Source organism: Ranitomeya variabilis, chromosome 2 (assembly GCF_051348905.1).
Source record: "Ranitomeya variabilis isolate aRanVar5 chromosome 2, aRanVar5.hap1, whole genome shotgun sequence".
Classification (NCBI taxonomy): domain Eukaryota; kingdom Metazoa; phylum Chordata; class Amphibia; order Anura; family Dendrobatidae; genus Ranitomeya; species Ranitomeya variabilis.
The window spans coordinates 654,108,255-654,131,180 of NC_135233.1; the positions used below are offsets into that span (position 1 = coordinate 654,108,255).

Consider the following 22,926-nt stretch of genomic DNA (forward strand, 5'->3'; position numbering starts at 1 on the left):
TCTGTTCATGTTATCAGGCCAAAATCACCAGGGCATGTGAACTTTAGATCAGGGTCATTTGGATGTTTTGGGTTGTCATTATGACTTAAAAAGAGAAAACACAGTAGTTTGAAAATAAATGGCTTCACCCAACCACTAACCATGAGTGGAGAAAAAGCTTTGGTGTTATCATTCATATTCTCTGAAAAAAGGCCAAGAAAGCAAAAATTCTAAACTTTTGAGCATAACTGTATTAGACAATCCTTAACAGAAGTCTGTGAATGGAAATTAAAACATTTCGGGTCTCAGAAAATGGCAACACAAAAGACTATTTTTGATTTTTAAATTTTTATTTTACTACTGAAATATTTAATTTAATAATTATATAATTTTCATTATAATTACCTGTAGAGTAGTGTTGAGCGATACCGTCCGATACTTGAAAGTATCGGTATCGGAAAGTATCGGCCGATACCGGCAAAGTATCGGATCTAATCCGATACCGATACCCGATACCAATACAAGTCAATGGGACTCAAGTATCGGACGGTATCCCTGATGGTTCCCAGGGTCTGAAGGAGAGGAAACTCTCCTTCAGGCCCTGGGATCCATATTAATGTGTAAAATAAAGAATTAAAATAAAAAATATTGCTATACTCACCTCTCCGACGCAGCCTGGACCTCACCGAGGGAACCGGCAGCGTTCTTTGCTTAAAATGCGCGCGTTTACTTCCTTCCGTGACGTCACGGCTTGTGATTGGTCGCGTGCCGCCCATGTGGCCGTGACGCGACCAATCACAGCAAGCCGTGACGTAATTTTCAGGTCCTCAATGCCTAATTCTAGGCATTCAGGATTTTAAAATTACGTTCCGGCTTGTGATTGGTCGCGTCGCGGTCACATGGGCGACGCGACTAATCACAAGCTGTGACGTCACGGGAGGCAGGAAACGCGCGCATTTTAAAATTACGTCACGGCTTGTGATTGGTTGCGTGCCGCCCATGTGACCGCGACGCGACCAATCACAGCAAGCCGTGACGTAATTTCAGGTCCTGTATGCCTAATTCTGCATTCAGGACCTGAAATTACGTCACGGCTTGCTGTGATTGGTCGCGTCGCGGTCACATGGGCGGCACGCAACCAATCACAAGCCGTGACGTAATTTTAAAATGCGCGCGTTTCCTGCCTCCCGTGATGTCACGGCTTGTGATTGGTCGCGTCGCCCATGTGACCGCGACGCGACCAATCACAAGCCGGAACGTAATTTTAAAATCCTGAATGCCTAGAATTAGGCATTGAGGACCTGAAAATTACGTCACGGCTTGCTGTGATTGGTCGCGTCGCGGCCACATGGGCGGCACGCGACCAATCACAAGCCGTGACGTCACGGAAGGAAGTAAACGCGCGCATTTTAAGCAAAGAACGCTGCCGGTTCCCTCGGTAAGGTCCAGGCTGCGTCGGAGAGGTGAGTATAGCAATATTTTTTATTTTAATTCTTTATTTTACACATTAATGTTGTTTCGATACCGATACCCGATACCACAAAAGTATCGGATCTCGGTATCGGAATTCCGATACCCGCAAGTATCGGCCGATACCCGATACTTGCGGTATCGGAATGCTCAACACTACTGTAGAGTCATGTTGCCAAGTTATTTTTTACTGCACAATGAATGCCATAAAAACAAAGCTTGAAATACAATGGAGGTTTTGCAGCATTTCACAATTTCATCCCACTTGGATTTTTTTTGCAGTTCATCAGTAATTTGATCAAATTAATGTCCAACAATTAACAAGCCCTTATACAGTTAAATCAATGGAAACATAAAAAAGTTGGGACTCTTGGAAGAAGTAGAGGAAAGAATGAAACAACAAAAACAAAAAAATAGTTTGGTTCCAAATGGGTCAATATGATTTTAATGTGCTTTTGGTTTAGTTCTTATTGCAATTACCTTTTCTTTTATTTAAACAGTTTAGAAACTCATCCACAATGTGTCTACGACTGGGTGACTATTTATGACGGGATTCCTCAGTTTTCTCCTGAAATAGCAAGGCTTTGTAATGGCAACAGCACGAACAACACTTTTTACTCATCCTCTAATATTATGAGCATTGAATTCAGAACTGACTTTAGTGTACAAAGGAATGGCTTTTTCGCAGTGTTTAGATCAATCTACGGTAAGTATTATAATATGCAGAATATTAATACCTGTCGAGAGGTGCAGAAGTCTCATTGACAGTTACAGGAATCATTTGATTGCAGTGATTGCCTCAAAAGGTTGTGCAACAAATATTAAGTTAAGGGTACCATCATTTCTGTCCAGGCCTATTTCATGAGTTTTATTTGTTAAAAATTCTGTGGAAGCATGGTTGAAAAGCAATGTCTGGCTTTCATTTGTTCATTTTCATAGATTTTTTATTTATTATTACTTTTGTCAGATTCAAGTTATTTCTGTGACCATTGTGGGTTTTTCTGTAATTAAACGAGCGGTACCAACAATTTTGATGACGTATGTATTACAATAGAGTAAGCAAGTGAGCTAAACATATCACAAAAGGGTACATAAATAAAAAGTAGCACATATTTTTTTTAACTAAATCTAGGTTGAAAATGGCCCAATCACTTGCCCACATATTCATAATTTTCCAGCTCTTGGTATGTTTTAATTTAATCCCAATGTGCTAGGAAACATATAAAATGCTAGAAATATTTCTTACAATAGATAAAATCTGATATAATCTACACTAATTCAGATCAGACATAAAGAAGCAAAAAAGTCACAACAAATTATTTTGCTGCAAGTTTCTAACACTTTAGATTTAGTTTGATATGCACATTAATTTGCAATCGGTATGCTTAAAGGGAGTCTGTAACATCTGAAATGTAATCTGAATTAATTAAATAGTTATATAGGTGATTTAACACTATACATTGCAATGTACATTTCGCTATACATTTCACATATGCAAATGGGTGGTTTTGTTGCATGGTTCATAAACCATTGTGCTTCCGTCAATTTGCACACTGAGCAGTTCCCTGACTCTGATTGATAGCGCTCACTTGGCTAGAGCAAGCACTGCTTGAAACATAACCGCGGTGCTGTGCAAGCAGATTGACTATGCAGGAGTCAATGGTGTGCACACAGTACGGGGCGGTTCCCCTTTTCATCATCACTCAGAAGTGTAGCGAGCAGTTTTAGAAGGGAGGAGCGATCAGTTTTGTGCTCCTCCTTTCTTCAGTATGTCCCAGAGTAGGATTGCACTTAAGAAAGGAGATTCACTAATTCTGTTCTTGGGAAGCTCCAGGTTGGGCATTACTAGTGAAACGCCACCTAATTAATTGTGAGGCACAGGGTGAGAAGCCATTTTTACAAAAGTGATCATTTAATTCAGAGGTCTTTCTCTCTCTGCAGAAATTCTATACTTTGACATCATGATTAGCTAATTTTGTAATTCTTTTATTGTTATACTGGATTCAAGAGACAAAAGAGGTATGTACCAATTATTTTTAAAGGAATTATCCAACCCTGCAGAGATTTTTAGCAAACTTTGCTATCCTAGCGGTGAATAGGGAACACAACACAAGGATTCAGCTTTGCTTGCCAGTTCTAGTGGTCTTCTTAAGACCGCAAGTATGTGGTTGGCATAGATCTGGTCTCAGGCAGGCACTTCTTAGTAGAATCTATTGTACAAATCAGTGAAGACTCTAATTGTCTTTTGTCCTCAAGTATGTGAACACATACTTATAGTCTGATGACAGCTGGAACCAGCAAACAGAGCTGAATCCTTGCGCTGTGTGCATTACTCACATTACTTGGCATACTGCAGAACTTGCTGAAAGTTCCCTCCAGGGAGGACAATCCCTTTAATTTTGACTAGGATAAAGAGCCATCGGTACTGAATTTCATAAGGTTTGCTCTCGTAGCCAGATTTTCTGATAAAGAGGTAGAGAAATATCAGCAGAAGAGATAGTAGTTTGAGTTGGAGTTAATTTTTAAATAAATGTTTATTCTAAATTGTGTTTATTTTAATTTCCACAGGTCATCCAACCACTTCAGGTCCAGGTAACAATATCTCTATTTCATTTTGTAGGATTATAAAATTGAACTTTTTTCAGACAAATATAAATAATTAGATAAATTCTGTAATGTAATTCTGTTGGTAAATATTGTGATCTATATAATATTTTAATAGTCCAGCATTAGACTCATACATCTGAATACAGAGGCCTGTTGCAAGTGTTTGCTTTAGGGACTTGGATCTTCCAAGCTTTTGTTGTCCCAGCCTAATTTATTTAGTCACATGGCTAAGTTTTTTTTTTTTAAATCTTTCAAGAAAGATCATGTAATTTTAGTTCTTGAATTACTGTTTCAATTGTCCAATTTGTCCATAACCATGCAGAATGCTGTTGCCACCTATTCATTTCAGTCTTTGGGGTCAGATGACATGGGGGGAAAGGAGACAGAGAACACAATTTTAATACCAAGCTATGTTGCTAGACCAGTGATTCAAGGTGGTAGGGGACTGAAAGTAATAGTGGCAAGGGCAAATCTTGATGTGGAAATCAGGCAGGCAGGCAGCAAGGAGTTCAGACCATTTCCTACACAAAAGCAAATGTCAGCCAAATCAAAGAAGACAATGATTCTGTGGTGGAGAAAACTTGGGAACCAGTAAGGGGTACCAATGAGATGATGTCAGTAGGGGAGAGGCTTTAACTGCAGTAATACACACCGTAAGTGATATGTGGCTTATGGACTGTCTGGGCAAAATCTACTTGTTCTGCAGTCAGTATTGATGCAAATAACATTCCATCTGTTGATAATGTAGGAGGCTGCCCATATCTCCTGGCTGCCCACAGTCTTTTATAGCTATAATGTATTGCATATGTAAAGCATACTGTCTTGAGTAGACATAAACATGAAAAAAAATCCCCAAATACGGCTAATTTTACGAAAGGATTGTTGACAAATCATTTCTTTTTTACCTTGAAAACAGCTAGTCTTTTCTTGATCACTAAACAAATTGAGAATTTTAGAACAGGATAATAGTGTTTATAATTGCTTAATCATTTTCTGAATAGCAAACCAGTGGCAGATCCCAAAAAAGGGATAATTTTTTCACTCCCAGCTTCTTTCACATTAAATCTTCCTGTGAAAAACATTACACAAACAAAGATAATTTTTGCACTCTCCATGTGAAAAAGCCACATTTTTGACACTGCCTTTGTATAAACAGCAGTGAAGCAGACATCTCCCCTGCCAAAAAAATGCATAATTTTTTGACAATTTATGCAATTTAAGCAGCCTACAATATCTGAAACTTCAGTCTGTGGTGAAACAGGCAGCTAGGTATCAATACTTACCTATTAACTTGAATGAGCAGCATATTAGACTTAATTTCCTCTGTTGCTACATTAGACTCTATTTTTTAAAAAATGTTGCCGCTGATTGCTAGGGTTTCAAGCAGGGAACAATTATAGGAGTGTCCTCATTCAGTTACTTTTTGCTTCCAGACTCAATGATATGTAAAATACGAAACTGAGCTTAACTTACCTTCCACAAATTCAGCCACTGCGCCACTGACTCAGTTTCTGTTGATCCATTGCACTGATGCAGGCAATCACTAAGCTCGGAGGCTTGTACTGTCTGAGCCGATGCACTCAATGATTGTGTTAGGGTTGGCAGATTGCGCTAAATAAAATAAATAATAAAGCACAATCGCAAACCAGGGTCCGTCGTGCAGAGATGGAAAACTGCTGCTAGTGATTAATAACAGAATACATGGCGAGCGATCACCTGCACACAGAAACGATAGAGATGCTCTGCAACTGAGCTGTGCCACTCACACACAGAAAGAAAGAGATGCTCTGAAACTGTGCTATGTCACTCTCATACAGAAATGAAAGAGATGTTCTGTAACTGAGCTGTGTCACTTGCACACAGGAATGAAAGAGATGCTCTGCAACTGAGCAGTGTAATTCGATCACAGGAACGAAGCAGATGCTCTGCAACTGAGTTGTGCCACTCGCACGTAGAAACAAAGCAGATGCTCTGAAACTGAGTTGTGTCACTCACACAGGAATGAAGCAGATTCTAAGCAACAGAGTTGCTCGGACACAGGAATGAAAGAGATGCTCTGCAAAGCAGATGCTGAGTATAATACCCTGACTAGGATTGTGCTTGCTCTGGATCTCTACGGTGCTAAACGCACACATGTAAGAACCAGATACTAAGCCAATGGCTAATTGCCCCCAATGATGCTAGTTGCCTGCCTACGTGTACAATTCCAAGGCTAGACAACATTCAACTCAAGCAGAGCTGTAGAGTATCCACTGGCAACAACCATACATAAATGACACTAGCATACCGGCATGTGCCTCTGAGAACCTTTTATACACAAGTCTCCACCCCAAACACTCATGTCCAGTCGGCCAAGACATCGTCCGTGGGCCAACCAGAGCTGCCACATCACCAGAGCCTGAGACGTCCATCCACCAATAGGAAGTCGCCACATCACGGACATGCTTAGTGAGGTGATTTCTAGACAGACTCCAGAGTGTCAGGATTCAGCTGCTTATCACTGATTGCCATAGACTTGGTTGGAGAGCCAGCAGTAACCAAACGAACACTGTGAGCCTGAGCAAGACACTGGGACCGACGTATATGCTGAGCAGCACCCGCAGCGGACAAGTCAGAACAGGCAGACCACAGAGGCAGACAAGGCTTGGGATCTATCCCGTGCAGTGGGAGAATCCCGATGCCTAACAGATTGGCTGCAGCTTTAATCTTCAGATCAAAGTTAAGATTTAAAAAAAAAAGACATGTAAAGTCTAACAGTGCAGTGTGTCATCATAAGGGCAAATGGTTAATACAGGGGTAGTATCAATTTTTATGGTGAGGTTACTTTACTAAGACTGAGCTTGAAGATGGATGGATACAGTCCTAGAAAACCATGAGTTACACATGTTTTTTCAGGGTAATTGGATGCTTTGCAGTCTTGCAATTCACATCGAATTTATTCAATGCAAATCGAATTTTTTGAAACAATTTGTCCACTCTGGCAAATTTGAATTTCAAAAGATTCGGTCTTCTCTAGTGTTTTTGTTTGCAAAATTCTCAGATCCACCTGTATAAGCTGTATAAATGTTGATACACTAACCACACAGTTTATATAGTGTGCCGTTTCCAGGCAAGTATCCTCCTATACAAGATCGCATGGCCACAACTACCACATACAATGACAATTATTTGTGCTATTTACATTTTAATGTTTAAAATAAATGTGAAAAGATAACACCATTAAAAAAAGTGATAGAAATAAATAGTAATAATAAGACTATTCTAAATGCGGCTACTAACAAGAGTTTTTTTTATTTGTATCTTTTATTTTCTGTCTTCTCTAGGCAACTTCACAACAGGTATGTTCCATATGATTTTTCCTTTCTCATGATTGCAGAGAAAATTTGTGTTGACTATTTCTTCATTTGTTTCAGATTCATCGTACACAAACTGTGGTGGTCTTTTGACCCAAATGAATGGGAACATAACAAGTCCATTCTATCCAAATCCTTACCCTGCTAATTCTCACTGTACTTGGCACATCCGTGTACCTGCAGGCTATTACATACGGCTATTTTTCCTTCATTTTGAGTAAGTTATTTAGTATTTAAATCTGTTTGTGATTTTACAAACTACTTTATCAAAGAATAATGCTTTAGATACTTGTTATTGTGAGTCAGTTGCTGAGACAAACCCAATAATCAATCACTGGTATGGATGCAACAGTGTTAAACTTTGAAGGAGACTCCCATTTTTCATTTTTATTTTACAAACTGAATAGAGAGTATTCATTCTCATCAACATATTCCTTTAAACGCAACAAAAATTTAAACAATTTCGATCTTGAGGGCAAGTAAATAATACAAAGCTTTAGTTATTATATTTAAAATTAAAGAAAATTAAAGAAATGAAAAAACCTTGTACTGTATAAAGCTTCATGCAAAATACATTTCACTTGACTGCTGCAAATCTGTCGCATGGCAAGCTTATGACTTTACTTCTACAGTGTTGAGGTGCACACTATGCTTTGATCAGTTCTTATTGCAACTTTTAGAGTTATTGCGTTGACCGATTTTTTTTTTCTTATTACAGCATTTACAGATCAGCTTAATTGATTTTATAATTTGATTAATCTGACTTTGCTGGATGCAGTAATGTCAAATATGATTTTTTATATATATTTGTTTATCATTATCTGAGAAAAATGTGAATAATTTGAATTATTTTTATTATTTTTTTCATTTTTTACTTCATTTGTTAGGGGTATTAAACCTGCAATTGATGCAATGTTATTGCTTTATATATTGAAAATCACAGTCTTCTATGAGGCCCAGCTACAGAAGATATCACACGGGCCTTCAACCAACACCCATCAGTCACTGTGCCAGCTGGATTGCAGTTCTTAAAAATAACAGTCAGTGGTATTTAAGAGGTTAGATGCACCGACTGACAGGCATGACGATGATCACTGCTGTCAAAGGCAGATGACTGGTATATAATATAGCCTGCATCTTCCCAGTGTGGAGCAGGCTCTGCTTCTGAGCCTGCTCCAAAGTCCCTGACATGCTCCATGACATATTGGTACTTCATGGAGTGTGAAGAATTAGATTAAATCAAAATATCAGAAAAAGAAACTCTAAAATGCATCAAATTTCATATACAGTAGTTATAATCATAACAACAATCATGAAATATAATTCATATAATTGTGAATTCAGTAGAGAAGAGAAAAAGGCATTAACAAAAGCGATACAATTATAGTGGCTGCACAAGGACAAACAAAACTGTTTTTTGACAGTAACCATCTTTGCATATGCATTGGCAGCACGTTTATACTAACACTAGATGGTGGCCCGATTCTAACGCATTGAGTATTCTAGAATATGTATGTATGTATGTCGTGCTGTGAGTGGGGGTTAAATTCCACGCCAATATCGCTGATTGGTCGCGCCCGGCTGGCCAATCAGCGAAGTGTGGTTCAAATCCAGCACCAATTCGCGACCAGACTGCGCCTGTCGCTGATTTGTCGCGACCGGCCGGGTACGACCAATGACCGAAGCGGTCTTTAAATACCGCGCCAATATCAATAATTGGTCGCGGCCGGCAGTGCGCGACCAATCACTGAAGCGGTGTTTAAATCCCGTGCCAATATCGCTGATTGGTCGCAGCCGGCTGGGCACAACCAATCAGCGAAGCATTGTTTAAATCCCGCGTCAATTCGCTGCTGGACTGTGTCTGTCACTGATTGGTCGCAGGATGTTGGGGGTTCGGGGCTCTGGATTCGGGGGTTCAGGGTTCAGGATATAGTACAGCCACGTAGTATATAACACAGCCACGTAGTATATAGCACAGCCACGTAGTATGAAGTATATAGCACAGCCACGTAGTATATAGCAGCCATGTAGTATATAGCACAGCACGTAGTATATAGCACAGCCACATAGTATATAGCACAGCCACATAGTATATAGCACAGCCACGTAGTATATAGCACAGCCACGTAGTATATAACACAGCCCACGTACTATATAACACAGACAGCCACGTAGTATATAGTAGAGCCACGTAGTATATAGCACAACCACGTAGTATATAGCACAGCCACATAGTATATAGCACAGCCACGTGGTATATAGCAGCCATGTAGTATATATCAGCCACGTAGTATATAGCAGCCACGTAATATATAACACAGCCCATGCAGTAAATAACACAGCCCATGCAGTATATAGCACTGCCCACGTAGTATATATCAGTCATGCAGTAAATAACACAGCCCACGCAGTATATAACATTGCCCACGTAGTATACAGCAGTGTGGGCACCATATCTCTGTTAAAAAAAAGAATTAAAATAAAAATACTGTAGTTATATACTCACCCTCCTGCGTCCACCGAGGTTGTCCCGATGCGTGCGAGGCTGCCGCCAGCTTCCGTTCCCAGTGATGCATTGTGAAATTACCCAGATGACTTAGCGGTCTTGCAAGACCGCTAAGTCATCTGGGTAATTTCATAATGCATCACTGGGAACGGAAGCTGGCGGCAGCCTTGCCGCTCGCGCACATCACTGGACGGCGGAAGGTGAGAATAGCACCATTTTATTTTTTTTTATTATTTTTAACATTATATCTTTTTAATATTGATGCTGCATAGGCAGCTTCAATAGTAAAAAGTTTGTCACACAGTGTTAATAGCAGCATTAACAGACTGCGTTATGCCGTGGTGTAACGCAGTCAGTTTAACGGACTGCTAAAATGCTATGTGGGCGGCGGGCGCTGACTGGGGGGGGAGTATGGAGGGGGCACTGACTGCAGGGGAGTAGGGAGCGCCCATTTCGCGGCTGGACTGTGCCCGTCACTGATTGGTCGCAGCCGGCTGGCCACGACCAATCAGCGACTTGGGATTTCCGTGACAGTCAGACAGACAGACAGACGGAAGTGCCTCTTAGAAGATTATATATATAGATGAACATTTACATTGCCTTGAATAATGTATTCACACCCCATAAACTTTTCCACACTTTTTCACATTACACCCACAAACTTAAAGTTTTTCCATGACCAAAGTACACTTAAATCAATAGATCTAGCAATAAAAAGAACTTTCACAATTGGATTTGTCAAGAAATGTTCCTGTGCTGAGATAATCCTATAAATGTGCTCCTGTTATGTCCTGTGTACTCGATTGCAGCATTCCAGGAGCAGGCAGAGGGATGACTGCTCCTCGGATTGGAGACCCTACGGCGTGACGCGGGTCCCGATCATTGCCACCGTGACCCGATGCCATCATGACAACATCTGGATCACCAGAGCTAGGAAAGTTGCTTGATCATGTGCAGTGCATGTTCAGCAATCTTCTGTGCCAGTTCAGAGTTGACAGTTTGCATAGCATAGGGGTGCTGCTGAATCCCGAAGCTATACAAGCAATTAGCCTAAAAAAAATAGTCCCACAATGGGACAAAGTAAAAAAGTAAAAAAAAATAAAAAAAATTAGAATAAGTTTAAAAATATTAAATAAAAAAATCAAAAGATATTGTATCCATAAATAAATATTTGTATGAAAAAAATATGAACAATAAAAGTACACATATTTGGTATCACCACATTCATAATGACCCGACCTATAAAACTGCCACACTAGTTACCCCTTTAGTGAACACCATGCAAAAACAAATAAAAAACTAGGCAAAAAACAATGCTTTATAATCATACCGACAAACAAAAAGTGGAATAAAATGCGATAAAAAAGATAGATATAAATAAATATGGTACCGCTGAAAACAAAATCTTATCCTGCAAAAAAACAAGCTGCCATACAGCTCAATCAGCAGAAAAATAAAGCGATGCAAAAATAATTATTTTTTCTAAAGATTAGTTTTTATTATGTAAAAGCTCCAAAACATAAAAATAAATATATAAATGTGGTATCGCTGTAATCGTGTTGATCCAAGGAATAAAACTGCCCTATTAATTTTACCACACGCGGAACAACTTAAACCATCTTAGGATTGCATAAAAGTGCTGTAAGCCACAGTTTTTGCACTTCTGAAAAGCAGGTCACCACTGAACAGAGGCCAGACGAGTCCAGAGTAACTCTGCTGCATCATTATAGTGAATGGATCCCCTGGGGGCTTCATCTGTCACGACACTCAGGGATTTAGGTGGAAACCCCAAAGTAAGTGCTCTGTGTAGAGCGCTGGATAAATGTGATTCCAATCATTATGTAAAATGTTCCAAATAAAAGTTTCAACTCTCAATCCATAAAAAAAGCATGTCCCCACTCAGGTCCGTCATCTGTTAACGGAAATATAGGGGGCCTCCACGTTACTGGTAGTACAGAGGCTGTGGAAAAGCAAAATGGCTCCTCACCCGCCAAAAGAAATTAAGCAAATTCTCCACTCCCAAATCCAAAAGTCCCCTCCCTTCTGAGTCCCACAGTGTACTGTTGTGTATCCGCTTTTTGGGCTCCCCTGGTGGTTGCTGGTGGTACTGGTGACTTGTTTGCACTTTGCTTCTTCTGTTCACCTGCTTCCATCAGTCTTTGGGAGTTTCCTATTTAGCCTTGCTCTCCAGTCATTTCCTTGCCGGTCATCATTGTAACCAGAGCCTTCGGTTGCATGTTCCTGCTACTAGTCTGCTGATCAGCTAAGTGGACTTTGTCCTTTTGTTTTGTACCTTTTGTCCAGTTTGCAGTTTTTGTAATTCTCTGTAGCTGGAAGCTCTTGCGGGCTGAAATTGCCACTCCTGTGTCATGAGTTGACACAGGAGTCTTAAAGTAATTTCAGGATGGTTTTTGAAAGGGTTTTCAGTTGACCGTGAAGTCCTCTTTTGTATCCTTCTGCTATCTAGTAAGTGGACCTCTCTTTGCTAAAATCTACTTTCATACTGTGTATGTCTTTTCCTCTTAATTCACCGTTATTACATGTGGGGGGCTGCTATCATCTTTTGGGGTATTTCCCTAGAGGTAAGCCAGGTCTGTTTCTTCCTCTACCAGGCGTAGTTAGTCCTCCGGCTGGCGCGTGGCATATAGGAAGCCGTAGGTATGCTCCCTGGCTACTGTTAGTTGTGTGGTAGATTTAGCTCACGGTCAACTCGAGTTTCCATCACCCGAGAGCTCGTTCGTTACTTATGTGTTTTTTACGTTCCCTTGCCATTGGGAACCATGACGGTATGACCGGCCTACAAAGTGTTAATTGTTTGGGCTGAAGCAGGAGAAAAAGAAGTGTTGAAGGGAAATTTTTTTTTTTTTCTTTCCCTCAGAGTTTTGCTGCCTAGCCCTTAATTGCTGTCTAGCTGCTCCTTACCTCCTCTTAACCCTTGAATGGCTCTGACCTTAGCTGTTTAACATGGATGTCCAGAGTTTGGCTGCAGGTTTAAATAATCTTGCTACGAAGGTTCAAAATTTACAAGATTTTGTTATACATGCTCCTATTTCTGAACCCAAAATCCCTACACCAGAGGTGTTTTCCGGAGATAGATCTCGGTTTTTGAATTTCAAATATAATTGTAAATTATTCCTTTCTCTCAGACCTCACTCCTCAGGAGATCCTGTCCAGCAGGTTAAGATTGTAATCTCTTTGCTGCGAGGTGACCCTCAAAATTGGGCATTTTCATTGGCACCAGGGGATCCTGCGTTGCTCAATGTGGATGCATTTTTCCTGGCTTTAGGGTTGCTTTATGAGGAACCTAATTTGGAGATTCAAGCTGAAAAAGCTTTGATAGCCCTATCTCAAGGGCAAGATGAAGCGGAGATATACTGCCAAAAATTTCGTAGGTGGTCTGTGCTTACTCAGTGGAATGAGTGCGCCTTAGCGGCAAATTTCAGAGAGGGCCTTTCTGATGCCATTAAAGATGTTATGGTCGGGTTCCCTGCGCCTACAGGTCTGAATGAGTCCATGACAATGGCAATTCAGATTGATCGGCGTTTGCGGGAGCGCAAACCCGTGCACCATTTGGCGGTATCTTCTGAAGAGACGCCAGAGAAAATGCAATGTGACAGAGTTATGTCTAGAAGCGAGCGGCAGAATTATAGGCGTAAAAATGGGTTATGCTTCTATTGTGGTGATTCTGCTCATGTTATATCGGCATGCTCTAAACGTACTAGGAAGGTTGACAAGTCCATTTCAATTGGCACTTTACAGTCCAAATTTATTTTGTCTGTAACCTTGATTTGTTCATTATCAGTTATTACCGTGGATGCCTATGTGGACTCGGGCGCCGCTCTGAGTTTTATGGACTGGTCCTTTGCCAGGCGCTGTGGGTTTGATTTAGAGCCTCTGGAAGTTCCTATACCTCTGAAGGGTATTGATTCTACACCTTTGGCTTGTAATAAACCACAGTTCTGGACGCAAGTGACTATGCGTATGACTCCAGACCATCAGGAGGTGATTCGCTTCCTTGTGTTGTACAATTTACATGATGTTTTGGTGCTTGGATTACCATGGTTACAGTCTCATAACCCAGTCCTTGACTGGAAGGCTATGTCTGTGTTAAGCTGGGGATGTCGGAGGGCTCATGGGGACACTCCTATGGTGTCCATTTCGTCATCTATTCCATCTGAGATTCCGGCATTTTTGTCTGATTATCGTGATATTTTTGAAGAGCCTAAGATTGGTTCACTCCCTCCTCACAAGGATTGTGATTGCGCCATAGATCTGATTCCTGGCAGTAAATTTCCAAAGGGTCGTTTGTTTAACCTATCTGTACCTGAACATGCTGCTATGCGCGAGTATATTAAGGAGTCCCTGGAAAAGGGACATATTCGTCCTTCTTCATCACCTTTAGGAGCCGGTTTTTTCTTTGTCTCTAAAAAGGATGGCTCTCTGAGGCCTTGTATTCATTATCGTCTCCTGAATAAAATTACAGTCAAATATCAGTATCCGTTGCCTTTGCTGACTGATTTGTTTGCTCGCATAAGGGGGGCTAAGTGGTTCTCTAAGATTGATCTTCGTGGGGCGTATAATTTGGTGCGAATTAAGCAGGGGGATGAGTGGAAGACCGCATTTAATACGCCTGAGGGCCATTTTGAGTATTTGGTAATGCCTTTCGGCCTTTCTAATGCACCTTCAGTCTTTCAGTCCTTAATGCATGATATTTTCCGGGAATATTTGGATAAATTTATGATTGTGTACTTGGATGATATTTTGATTTTTTCAGATGACTGGGAGTCTCATGTTCAGCAGGTCAGGAGGGTTTTTCAGGTTTTGCGGGAGAATTCTTTGTGTGTAAAGGGTTCAAAGTGTGTTTTTGGGGTTCAAAAAATTTCATTTTTGGGGTATATTTTTTCCCCTTCTTCTATTGAGATGGACCCTGTCAAGGTTCGGGCTATTTACGAATGGACGCAGCCTACTTCTCTGAAGAGTCTCCAGAAATTCTTGGGCTTTGCTAATTTTTATCGTCGATTTATAGCTGGTTTTTCTGGCGTTGCTAAAGCTCTGACGGATTTGACTAAAAAGGGTGCCGATGTTGCCAATTGGTCCCCTGCTGCCGTGGAGGCCTTTCGGGAGCTTAAGCGCCGCTTTTTGTCTGCCCCTGTGTTGCGCCAGCCTGATGTTTCTCTTTCCTTTCAGGTTGAGGTCGATGCTTCCGAGATCGGAGCGGGGGCGGTTTTGTCGCAGAAAAGTTCCGACTGCTCAGTGATGAGACCTTGTGCGTTCTTTTTGCGAAAATTTTCGGCAGCCGAGCGAAACTATGATGTTGGTAATCGGGAGCTTTTGGCCATGAAGTGGGCATTTGAGGAGTGGCGTCATTGGCTTGAGGGTGCCAGACATCAGGTGGTAGTTTTGACTGATCACAAGAATTTAATTTATTTGGAGTCTGCCAGGCGCCTGAATCCTAGACAGGCACGTTGGTCGTTGTTCTTTTCCCGGTTTAATTTTGTGGTCTCGTACTTACCGGGTTCTAGGAATGTGAAAGCAGATGCTCTTTCTAGGAGTTTTGAGCCTGACTCTCCTGGGAATTCTGAACCTGCTGGTGTCCTTAAGGATGGAGTGGTTTTGTCTGCTGTCTCTCCAGATTTGCGACGTGCTTTGCAAGAATTTCAGGCGGATAGACCTGATCGTTGTCCGTCTGGTAGACTGTTTGTTCCTGACGAGTGGACCACTAGAGTCATCTCGGAAGTTCATTCTTCTACTCTGGCAGGTCATTCGGGAATTTTTGGCACCAGAGATTTGGTGGCTAGATCCTTCTGGTGGCCTTCCCTGTCTCGAGATGTGCGTGTTTTTGTGCAGTCTTGCGATGTGTGTGCTCGGGCCAAGCCTTGTTGTTCTAGGGCTAGTGGGTTGTTGTTGCCCTTGCCTATTCCGAAGAGGCCTTGGACGCACATCTCTATGGACTTTATCTCGGATCTCCCTGTTTCTCAGAAGATGTCTGTCATCTGGGTGGTGTGTGACCGTTTTTCTAAAATGGTTCATTTGGTGCCATTGCCTAAGTTGCCTTCCTCATCTGAGTTGGTCCCTCTGTTTTTTCAAAATGTGGTTCGCTTGCATGGTATTCCGGAAAACATCGTTTCTGACAGGGGTACCCAGTTCGTGTCTAGATTTTGGCGGGCAGTCTGTGCCAGGTTGGGCATTGATTTGTCCTTTTCGTCTGCATTCCATCCTCAGACCAATGGCCAGACGGAGCGAACTAATCAAACTTTGGAGACTTATTTGAGGTGTTTTGTGTCTGCGGATCAGGATGATTGGGTTGCCTTTCTGCCGTTGGCGGAGTTTGCTCTTAATAATCGGGCTAGTTCTGCCACTTTGGTTTCTCCTTTCTTTTGCAATTCAGGGTTTCATCCGCGTTTTTCATCTGGTCAGGTTGAATCTTCGGATTGTCCTGGAGTGGATGCGGTGGTGGATCGGTTGCATCGGATTTGGGGACAAGTGGTGGATAATTTGGAATTGTCCCAGGAGAGGACTCAGCAGTTTGCTAACCGTCGTCGTCGTGTTGGTCCCCACCTTCGCGTTGGGGACTTGGTGTGGTTGTCTTCCCGTTTTGTCCCTATGAGGGTTTCTTCTCCCAAATTTAAGCCTCGGTTCATCGGTCCTTATAGGATTTTGGAGATTCTTAACCCTGTTTCCTTTCGTTTGGACCTCCCGGCATCTTTCGCTATCCATAATGTGTTCCATCGGTCGTTGTTGCAGAGATATGAGGTACCGGTGGTTCCTTCTACTGAACCTCCTGCTCCTGTGCTGGTGGAGGGTGAATTGGAGTACGTCGTGGAGAAGATCTTGGACTCCCGTATTTCCAGACGGAGACTTCAATATCTGGTTAAATGGAAAGGCTATGGTCAGGAAGATAATTCTTGGGTAACTGCCTCTGATGTTCATGCCTCGGATTTGGTTCGTGCCTTTCATAGGGCTCATCCAGATCGCCCTGGCGGTTCTTGTGAGGGTTCGGTGCCCCCTCCTTAAGGGGAGGGTACTGTTGTGTATCCGCTTTTTGGGCTCCCCTGGTGGTTGCTGGTGGTACTGGTGACTTGTTTGCACTTTGCTTCTTCTGTTCACCTGCTTCCATCAGTCTTTGGGAGTTTCCTATTTAGCCTTGCTCTCCAGTCATTTCCTTGCCGGTCATCATTGTAACCAGAGCCTTCGGTTGCATGTTCCTGCTACTAGTCTGCTGATCAGCTAAGTGGACTTTGTCCTTTTGTTTTGTACCTTTTGTCCAGTTTGCAGTTTTTGTAATTCTCTGTAGCTGGAAGCTCTTGCGGGCTGAAATTGCCACTCCTGTGTCATGAGTTGACACAGGAGTCTTAAAGTAATTTCAGGATGGTTTTTGAAAGGGTTTTCAGTTGACCGTGAAGTCCTCTTTTGTATCCTTCTGCTATCTAGTAAGTGGACCTCTCTTTGCTAAAATCTACTTTCATACTGTGTATGTCTTTTCCTCTTAATTCACCATTATTACATGTGGGGGGCTGCTATCATCTTTTGGGGTATTTCCCTAGAGGTAAGCCAGGTCTGTTTCTTCCTCTACCAGGCGTAGTTAGTCCTCCGGCTGGCGCGTGGCATATAGGAAGCCGTAGGTATGCTCCCTGGCTACTGTTAGTTGTGTGGTAGATTTAGCTCACGGTCAACTCGAGTTTCCATCACCCGAGAGCTCGTTCGTTACTTATGTGTTTTTTACGTTCCCTTGCCATTGGGAACCATGACAGTGTACCCAGACCACATATAGTGTCCACATGTTTGACATTTCTGAAGGGATGAGAGGCCACCTAACGTACGGGTGCATGTATCCAGAAGCACAGGTTGGGCTTAATTTACTGGTGACTGCAATATACTGGTCACTACATCGTACTGGTCACTACAATGGCAGTTTGCAATTTTCATTGCAACATTGCTGCTTGTTTATGGAAAATACCCATGGATTCAAAATAGTCAATAGACCTGAAGATAAATTCCAAAAGGGGTATAATTTCCAAAATGTGGACACTTGATTCTGCTCTTCTAGCAAATATGAGCTCTATATATGGAGTCTGCAAACTGTTCTAGGAAAATCTGCGCTCCAAGAGGCAAATTGCGCTCCTGCGCTCCGTCCCTCCTGAGTCACTCTGTATGAGTAAGTAGTACTAAACAGCCACATATGGGGTATCGCCACATTCAGTAGACATTGTGGGACAAATTATGTTGCCATTTTTATCCACTTCTTGTCTGAAAATGTAAAATCTGGGGCTAAAACAACATTTTGGTGGTAAAAATGTAGCTCTTTGTTCTTCACTGCCCAATGGTATAAAATTCTGTGACATACCCGTGGTGTCATTATGATCAGTGCACCTCTAGATGAATTCATTGATGTGGCTAAAACAACATTTTAGTGGTAAAAATGTAATTTATTCTTTCTCAATGGTATGAAATTCAGTGAGGCAGATGTGGTGTCAATATGATTACTGCACCACCTAGATTAATTCATTGGGGAGTGTAGTTTGTAAAATGAGTTCACATATAGGGTGTTTCTGTTGTTCTGGCACCTCTGGGGCTCCGCCAATGTGACATGGCACCCTCAAACCATTCCAGCAAAATCTGAACTCCAATATGGCGCCTCTTCCCTTCTGAGCTTTGCACTGTGCCTCAAAAGTAGTATTCCCCCACATATGGGGTATCAGGGTACTCAAGAGAAATTGAAAAACAAATTGTATGGTGAAATTTCTCCTGTTACCCTTATAAAAATGCAAAATTTTCAGCCAAAATAACATTTTTTGGGGGAAAATGTGATTTTATTATTTTCATGGCTCAACGTTATAAACTTCTGTGAAGCACCTGGGGGTTCGAGGTGCTAACCGCACATCTAAATATATTCCTTGAGGAGTCTAGTTTCCGACATGGGGTCACTTGTAGGGGGTTTCCACTGTTTAGGCATATCAGAGACTTTCCAACATCTGCTAATGATTCCAAGAAATTTTATATTCAAAAACTCAAATGGCACTCCTTCCCTTCCGAGCTTTGACGTGCACCCAAACAGTGGTTTTCTCCACCTATGGGGTATCAGCATGCTCAGAAGGAATTACAGAACAAATTATAGGGTCAATTTTTTCCTGTTACCCTTGTCAAAATAAAAAAATTTGGATCTCAAGTAAATTGTTTATGAAAAAGTTAAATGTTATTTTTTTTCCACATTCCAAAAATTCCTGTGAAGCACCTTCTTGGATGTGGTTTTGAGTACCCTGAGGGGTAAAGTTTTTAGTGTTACTTTCTGGTGTTTTCTGTCATATAGACCCCTCAAAGTGACTTCAAATGTGAGGTGGTCCCTAAAAAAAATGGTTTTGTAAATTTTGTTTGAAAAATGAAAAATCGCTGGTCAACATTTAACCCTTATAACTTCCTAGCAAAATATTTTTGGGTTCTAAAATTTTGCTAATGTAAAGTAGATATGTGGGAAATGTTATTTATTAACTACAGTATTTTGTGTGACATATCTTTGTGGTTTAAGGGCATAAAAATTCAAAGTTTGAAAATTGCTAAATTTTCTAGATTTTTGCAAAATTTCCATTTTTTTTCACAAGTAAATGCAAGTTATATGGAAGAAATTTTACCACTATCATAAAGCACAATATGTCACGAAAAAACATTCTCAGAATCATCAGAATCCGTCGAAGCGTACCAGAGTTATTACCTCATAAAGTGACAGTGATCAGTATTGCACAAATTGGCCTGGTCATTAACATGCAAACAACCTTCGGGGTAAAGGGATTAAATACTACACGGAGCAGCTGCTGAAATTTGTCATGAAACTCTAGGGTATTATTAGCTCACATTATATTTGCAGTAAAATTGGGAGGGATCTGGTCTCATGAATCTGATGTCACGCCTTCTTGGTGTTTGAAAAAGGATAAGGGAGGATGGAGGTTAGAATCAGAGTGCAAAGACATTTTGTTGGTGACTGCAAAGAGAGATGTGAGATGTGGACAATGTCACTAAGAACGACTGGCAGCGCAATTTCTGTACTGCTGAATGTATCACATATGATAGGATTAGATACAAGGCCTCTATCACATTATAGTATTAGATAAACAGCTCAGCAGTATAAAGTGTCTTGAAAAAGCATTCATATCCTGTGAAATTTTCCACATTTTCTCACATTACAACCACAAACGTAAATGTATTTTATTTGTATTTTTTTGTAATATACCAACACAAAGTACCAAGTATTTTTGAAGTGTAAAGGAAGTGATACATGGTTTTCTAGATATTTTAAAACTATAAATCTGAAAATTGTGACATATATCTATATTCAGCCACCCCTGAGTTAATGCTTTGTAGGACAGCCGTTCACTGCCAATACTGCTTCAAGTGTTTTGGGGTATGTCCCTTCCAGCTTTGTGCAACTGGAGGCTGAAAAATGTGCCCAATTCTTCCTTGCAAATTAGCTCTAGTTCAGTGAAATTGGACACAGATTCTAAATGGGATTTACGTCAGGGATCAAACATCAAACAAATCAAACACATGAATTGCCCCTGTTTTTAGCTCCATCCATCTTCCCATTAACTCTGACCAGCTTCTCTGTCCCTGCTGAACAAAAGTATCCCCACAGCATGATACTGCCACTAACATGTTTGATGGTGGGGATGGTAATTTCAGGGTGGTGTGCAGTGTTAGTTTTCAGTCACATAGATATATAGCCTTTTGTATTTAACTCAAAAAGTTCAACTTTGGTCTCATCTGTCTGGAGCATCATTTTTCATATGCAAGTCATGTCCGTTACATGGCTTTTTAGAAAACAGAAAACAAGACTTCTTATGTCTTTCTTTGAAAAATGGCTTTGTTCTTGACATTCTTCCATAAAGGCCAGATTTGGGAAGTATATGATGACTAATAGTTGTTCTGTAGAAAGATTCTCTCACCTGACCTGTGGATCTCTGCAGTTCCTCTAGAGTGACCATGGACCTCATGGCTGCTTCTCTAATTAGTGTTCTTGCTTGGGATGTAAATTTAGGGGGCCAGCCATGCTTTGGTAGATTTTCAGTTTTGTCATACTCCTTCCATTTTTTGATGATGAGATGTTCAGAGCTTGGGCTATTGTTTTTATAACTTAACCCTTCATTACTTTTCTCCACAACGTTATCCCGTACCTGTCTGGTGTGTTCCTTGGTGTCCATGATTCTGTTTTACCCTTAATATTCTCAAACAAACATCTGAAGCCTTCACAGAACAGCTCTAGTTATATGGAGAATAAATTAAACACAGGTGGACTTAATTTACTAATTATGTGTGACTCTTGAAGGCATTTGATAACTCAAGATTTTTTTATGGTTATTAAACTACAGTGGACTGAATACAAATGGACGTCAAAATTTTCAGATTTATAATTTTAAAACAATTATGAAACCATGTATCATTTCCTTTATACTTTCCAAATACATATTATCCCAATAAAACAATTTTATGTTTGTTGGTGTAACGTGAAAAAATGTGGAAAAGTTCACAGGGTATGAATGTATCACCTGTCACCCCTCATTGTTGGTTGAATACTGAGCAGAGAAAGGGGGAAATTGCAGCTCAGAGCACAGACCTAGGTTGCAAAAAATGGTGCTTTGCTCTTCCCACAGCTGTAAAGTGGACATCTTTGGGGATATACACAGTTCATAGCTGAGGCAGCCACAGCATAGGACATGTGGTTGGACACAGACCGCAGTCTCCTATGGCCTGGAACTGCCATATTTGTGGTGTAAAAAAAAAAACAGAAAACTGAGCCCGGAGTATGACTTGAAAACATGCAGGATGTAAAAGCATGTTCACACTAGCCATGGAAGCAAACAAAACCAAAGATAAGACAATGTGTGCATATACCCTAATGAAAATATATAAGTCAAACAGTAAGTGCATTATATAATTAACACAGTGTTAGGGCTGCACACCAAATAATTATAAGGATGGTATAAGGTGCGTTCGCAGCCCAGGGTCCACCGTGCAGAGATTGAACCTGCTGCTGAGTAATGGCGGAGGGACGCTTGCTCACACATGGGTTAGACCTCCCCCAATGTGAATGGAAGCGAACTCTGTTGCTTTACAGAGTCACCAAATAAACGCTGTGCCCTGTTAGCAGTCACAGGGTGCAGCTAAAAGACGCTGGTGGGATCCCTATGAATCACCCCCACTAAACTGGTGATTGGACTCGCTCTGACTCTTAGTGGCTTTTGAGCCCGCGCCTGAGGACTCCCTGAGTCAGATGCAGAGTCCAAGCGGGAATTCTCACCCTACACTGACCGGTTGTCAGGACAGAACTAAACTAACATTTACCACACAGAGTGCGTACAGCACCGCACTGGCAGATGATACTATCCACCCTAACTAGGTTCAGGAAAGTGCACTGGTTGTGCACGGCGCCGCACTGGCGGTCACTGCTGATTTGACACAATTAAGTCAAGCTTCTGTGCAGGATAGCACTGTCAGGCGCTAGGTAGCTCCATCATTCATGAACATTCAACATCACTAGGAATGGGTATGATTAAGGAGCATTCACAAGAACAGGCATACCTCCACACACACACGATACTAGAGCATGGCCGTTCGGTGATGCGAACCTTTTATAGCGGAAGCTCTCCGGGACCTTTCTAGTGGTCCAATAGGAGCTGCTACAGGACCGGAGCATGTGACCCCTGACCTTCAATGGGAGGTCATCCCTTGGGCATGCTCAGAAGAAGAAAAGCAGGACTTAGTCCCAGTAGTGCCCACTCACCGCTGATCATTACTGTTTACGATGGCTGAGCCTGGAAGGACAGCAGTAAAACACTTAGTAAACACTGATTTTGATCAAAAAAGCATAGTGCTGTCCCACCGCGATAAAGTGTACCCAATTGGGACAGTAACTACACTCTCTAATGTTGAAACCTACCTAGTGTGAACAGTGGCAGAGAGTCACCGGGTCTCAGCCGGACACCCAGCTTTGGAGGGACTATATATGAACTGCCCAGCTCAGTA

The 22,926-nt window shown here is 41.4% G+C and overlaps 1 protein-coding gene across 1 annotated transcript in view; it reads left to right on the forward strand.

Moving 5' to 3' along the window:
• Positions 1–22,926, forward strand: part of LOC143807533 (scavenger receptor cysteine-rich domain-containing protein DMBT1-like) — a 430,549-nt gene that overhangs the window by 370,280 nt on the left and 37,343 nt on the right. Inside the window, exons 29-32 of the mRNA XM_077289172.1 lie at positions 1,950–2,155; positions 4,018–4,041; positions 7,380–7,394; positions 7,470–7,626. Coding sequence (XP_077145287.1) covers positions 1,950–2,155; positions 4,018–4,041; positions 7,380–7,394; positions 7,470–7,626 — 402 coding nt within the window. The remainder of the gene's footprint in view (positions 1–1,949; positions 2,156–4,017; positions 4,042–7,379; positions 7,395–7,469; positions 7,627–22,926) is intronic.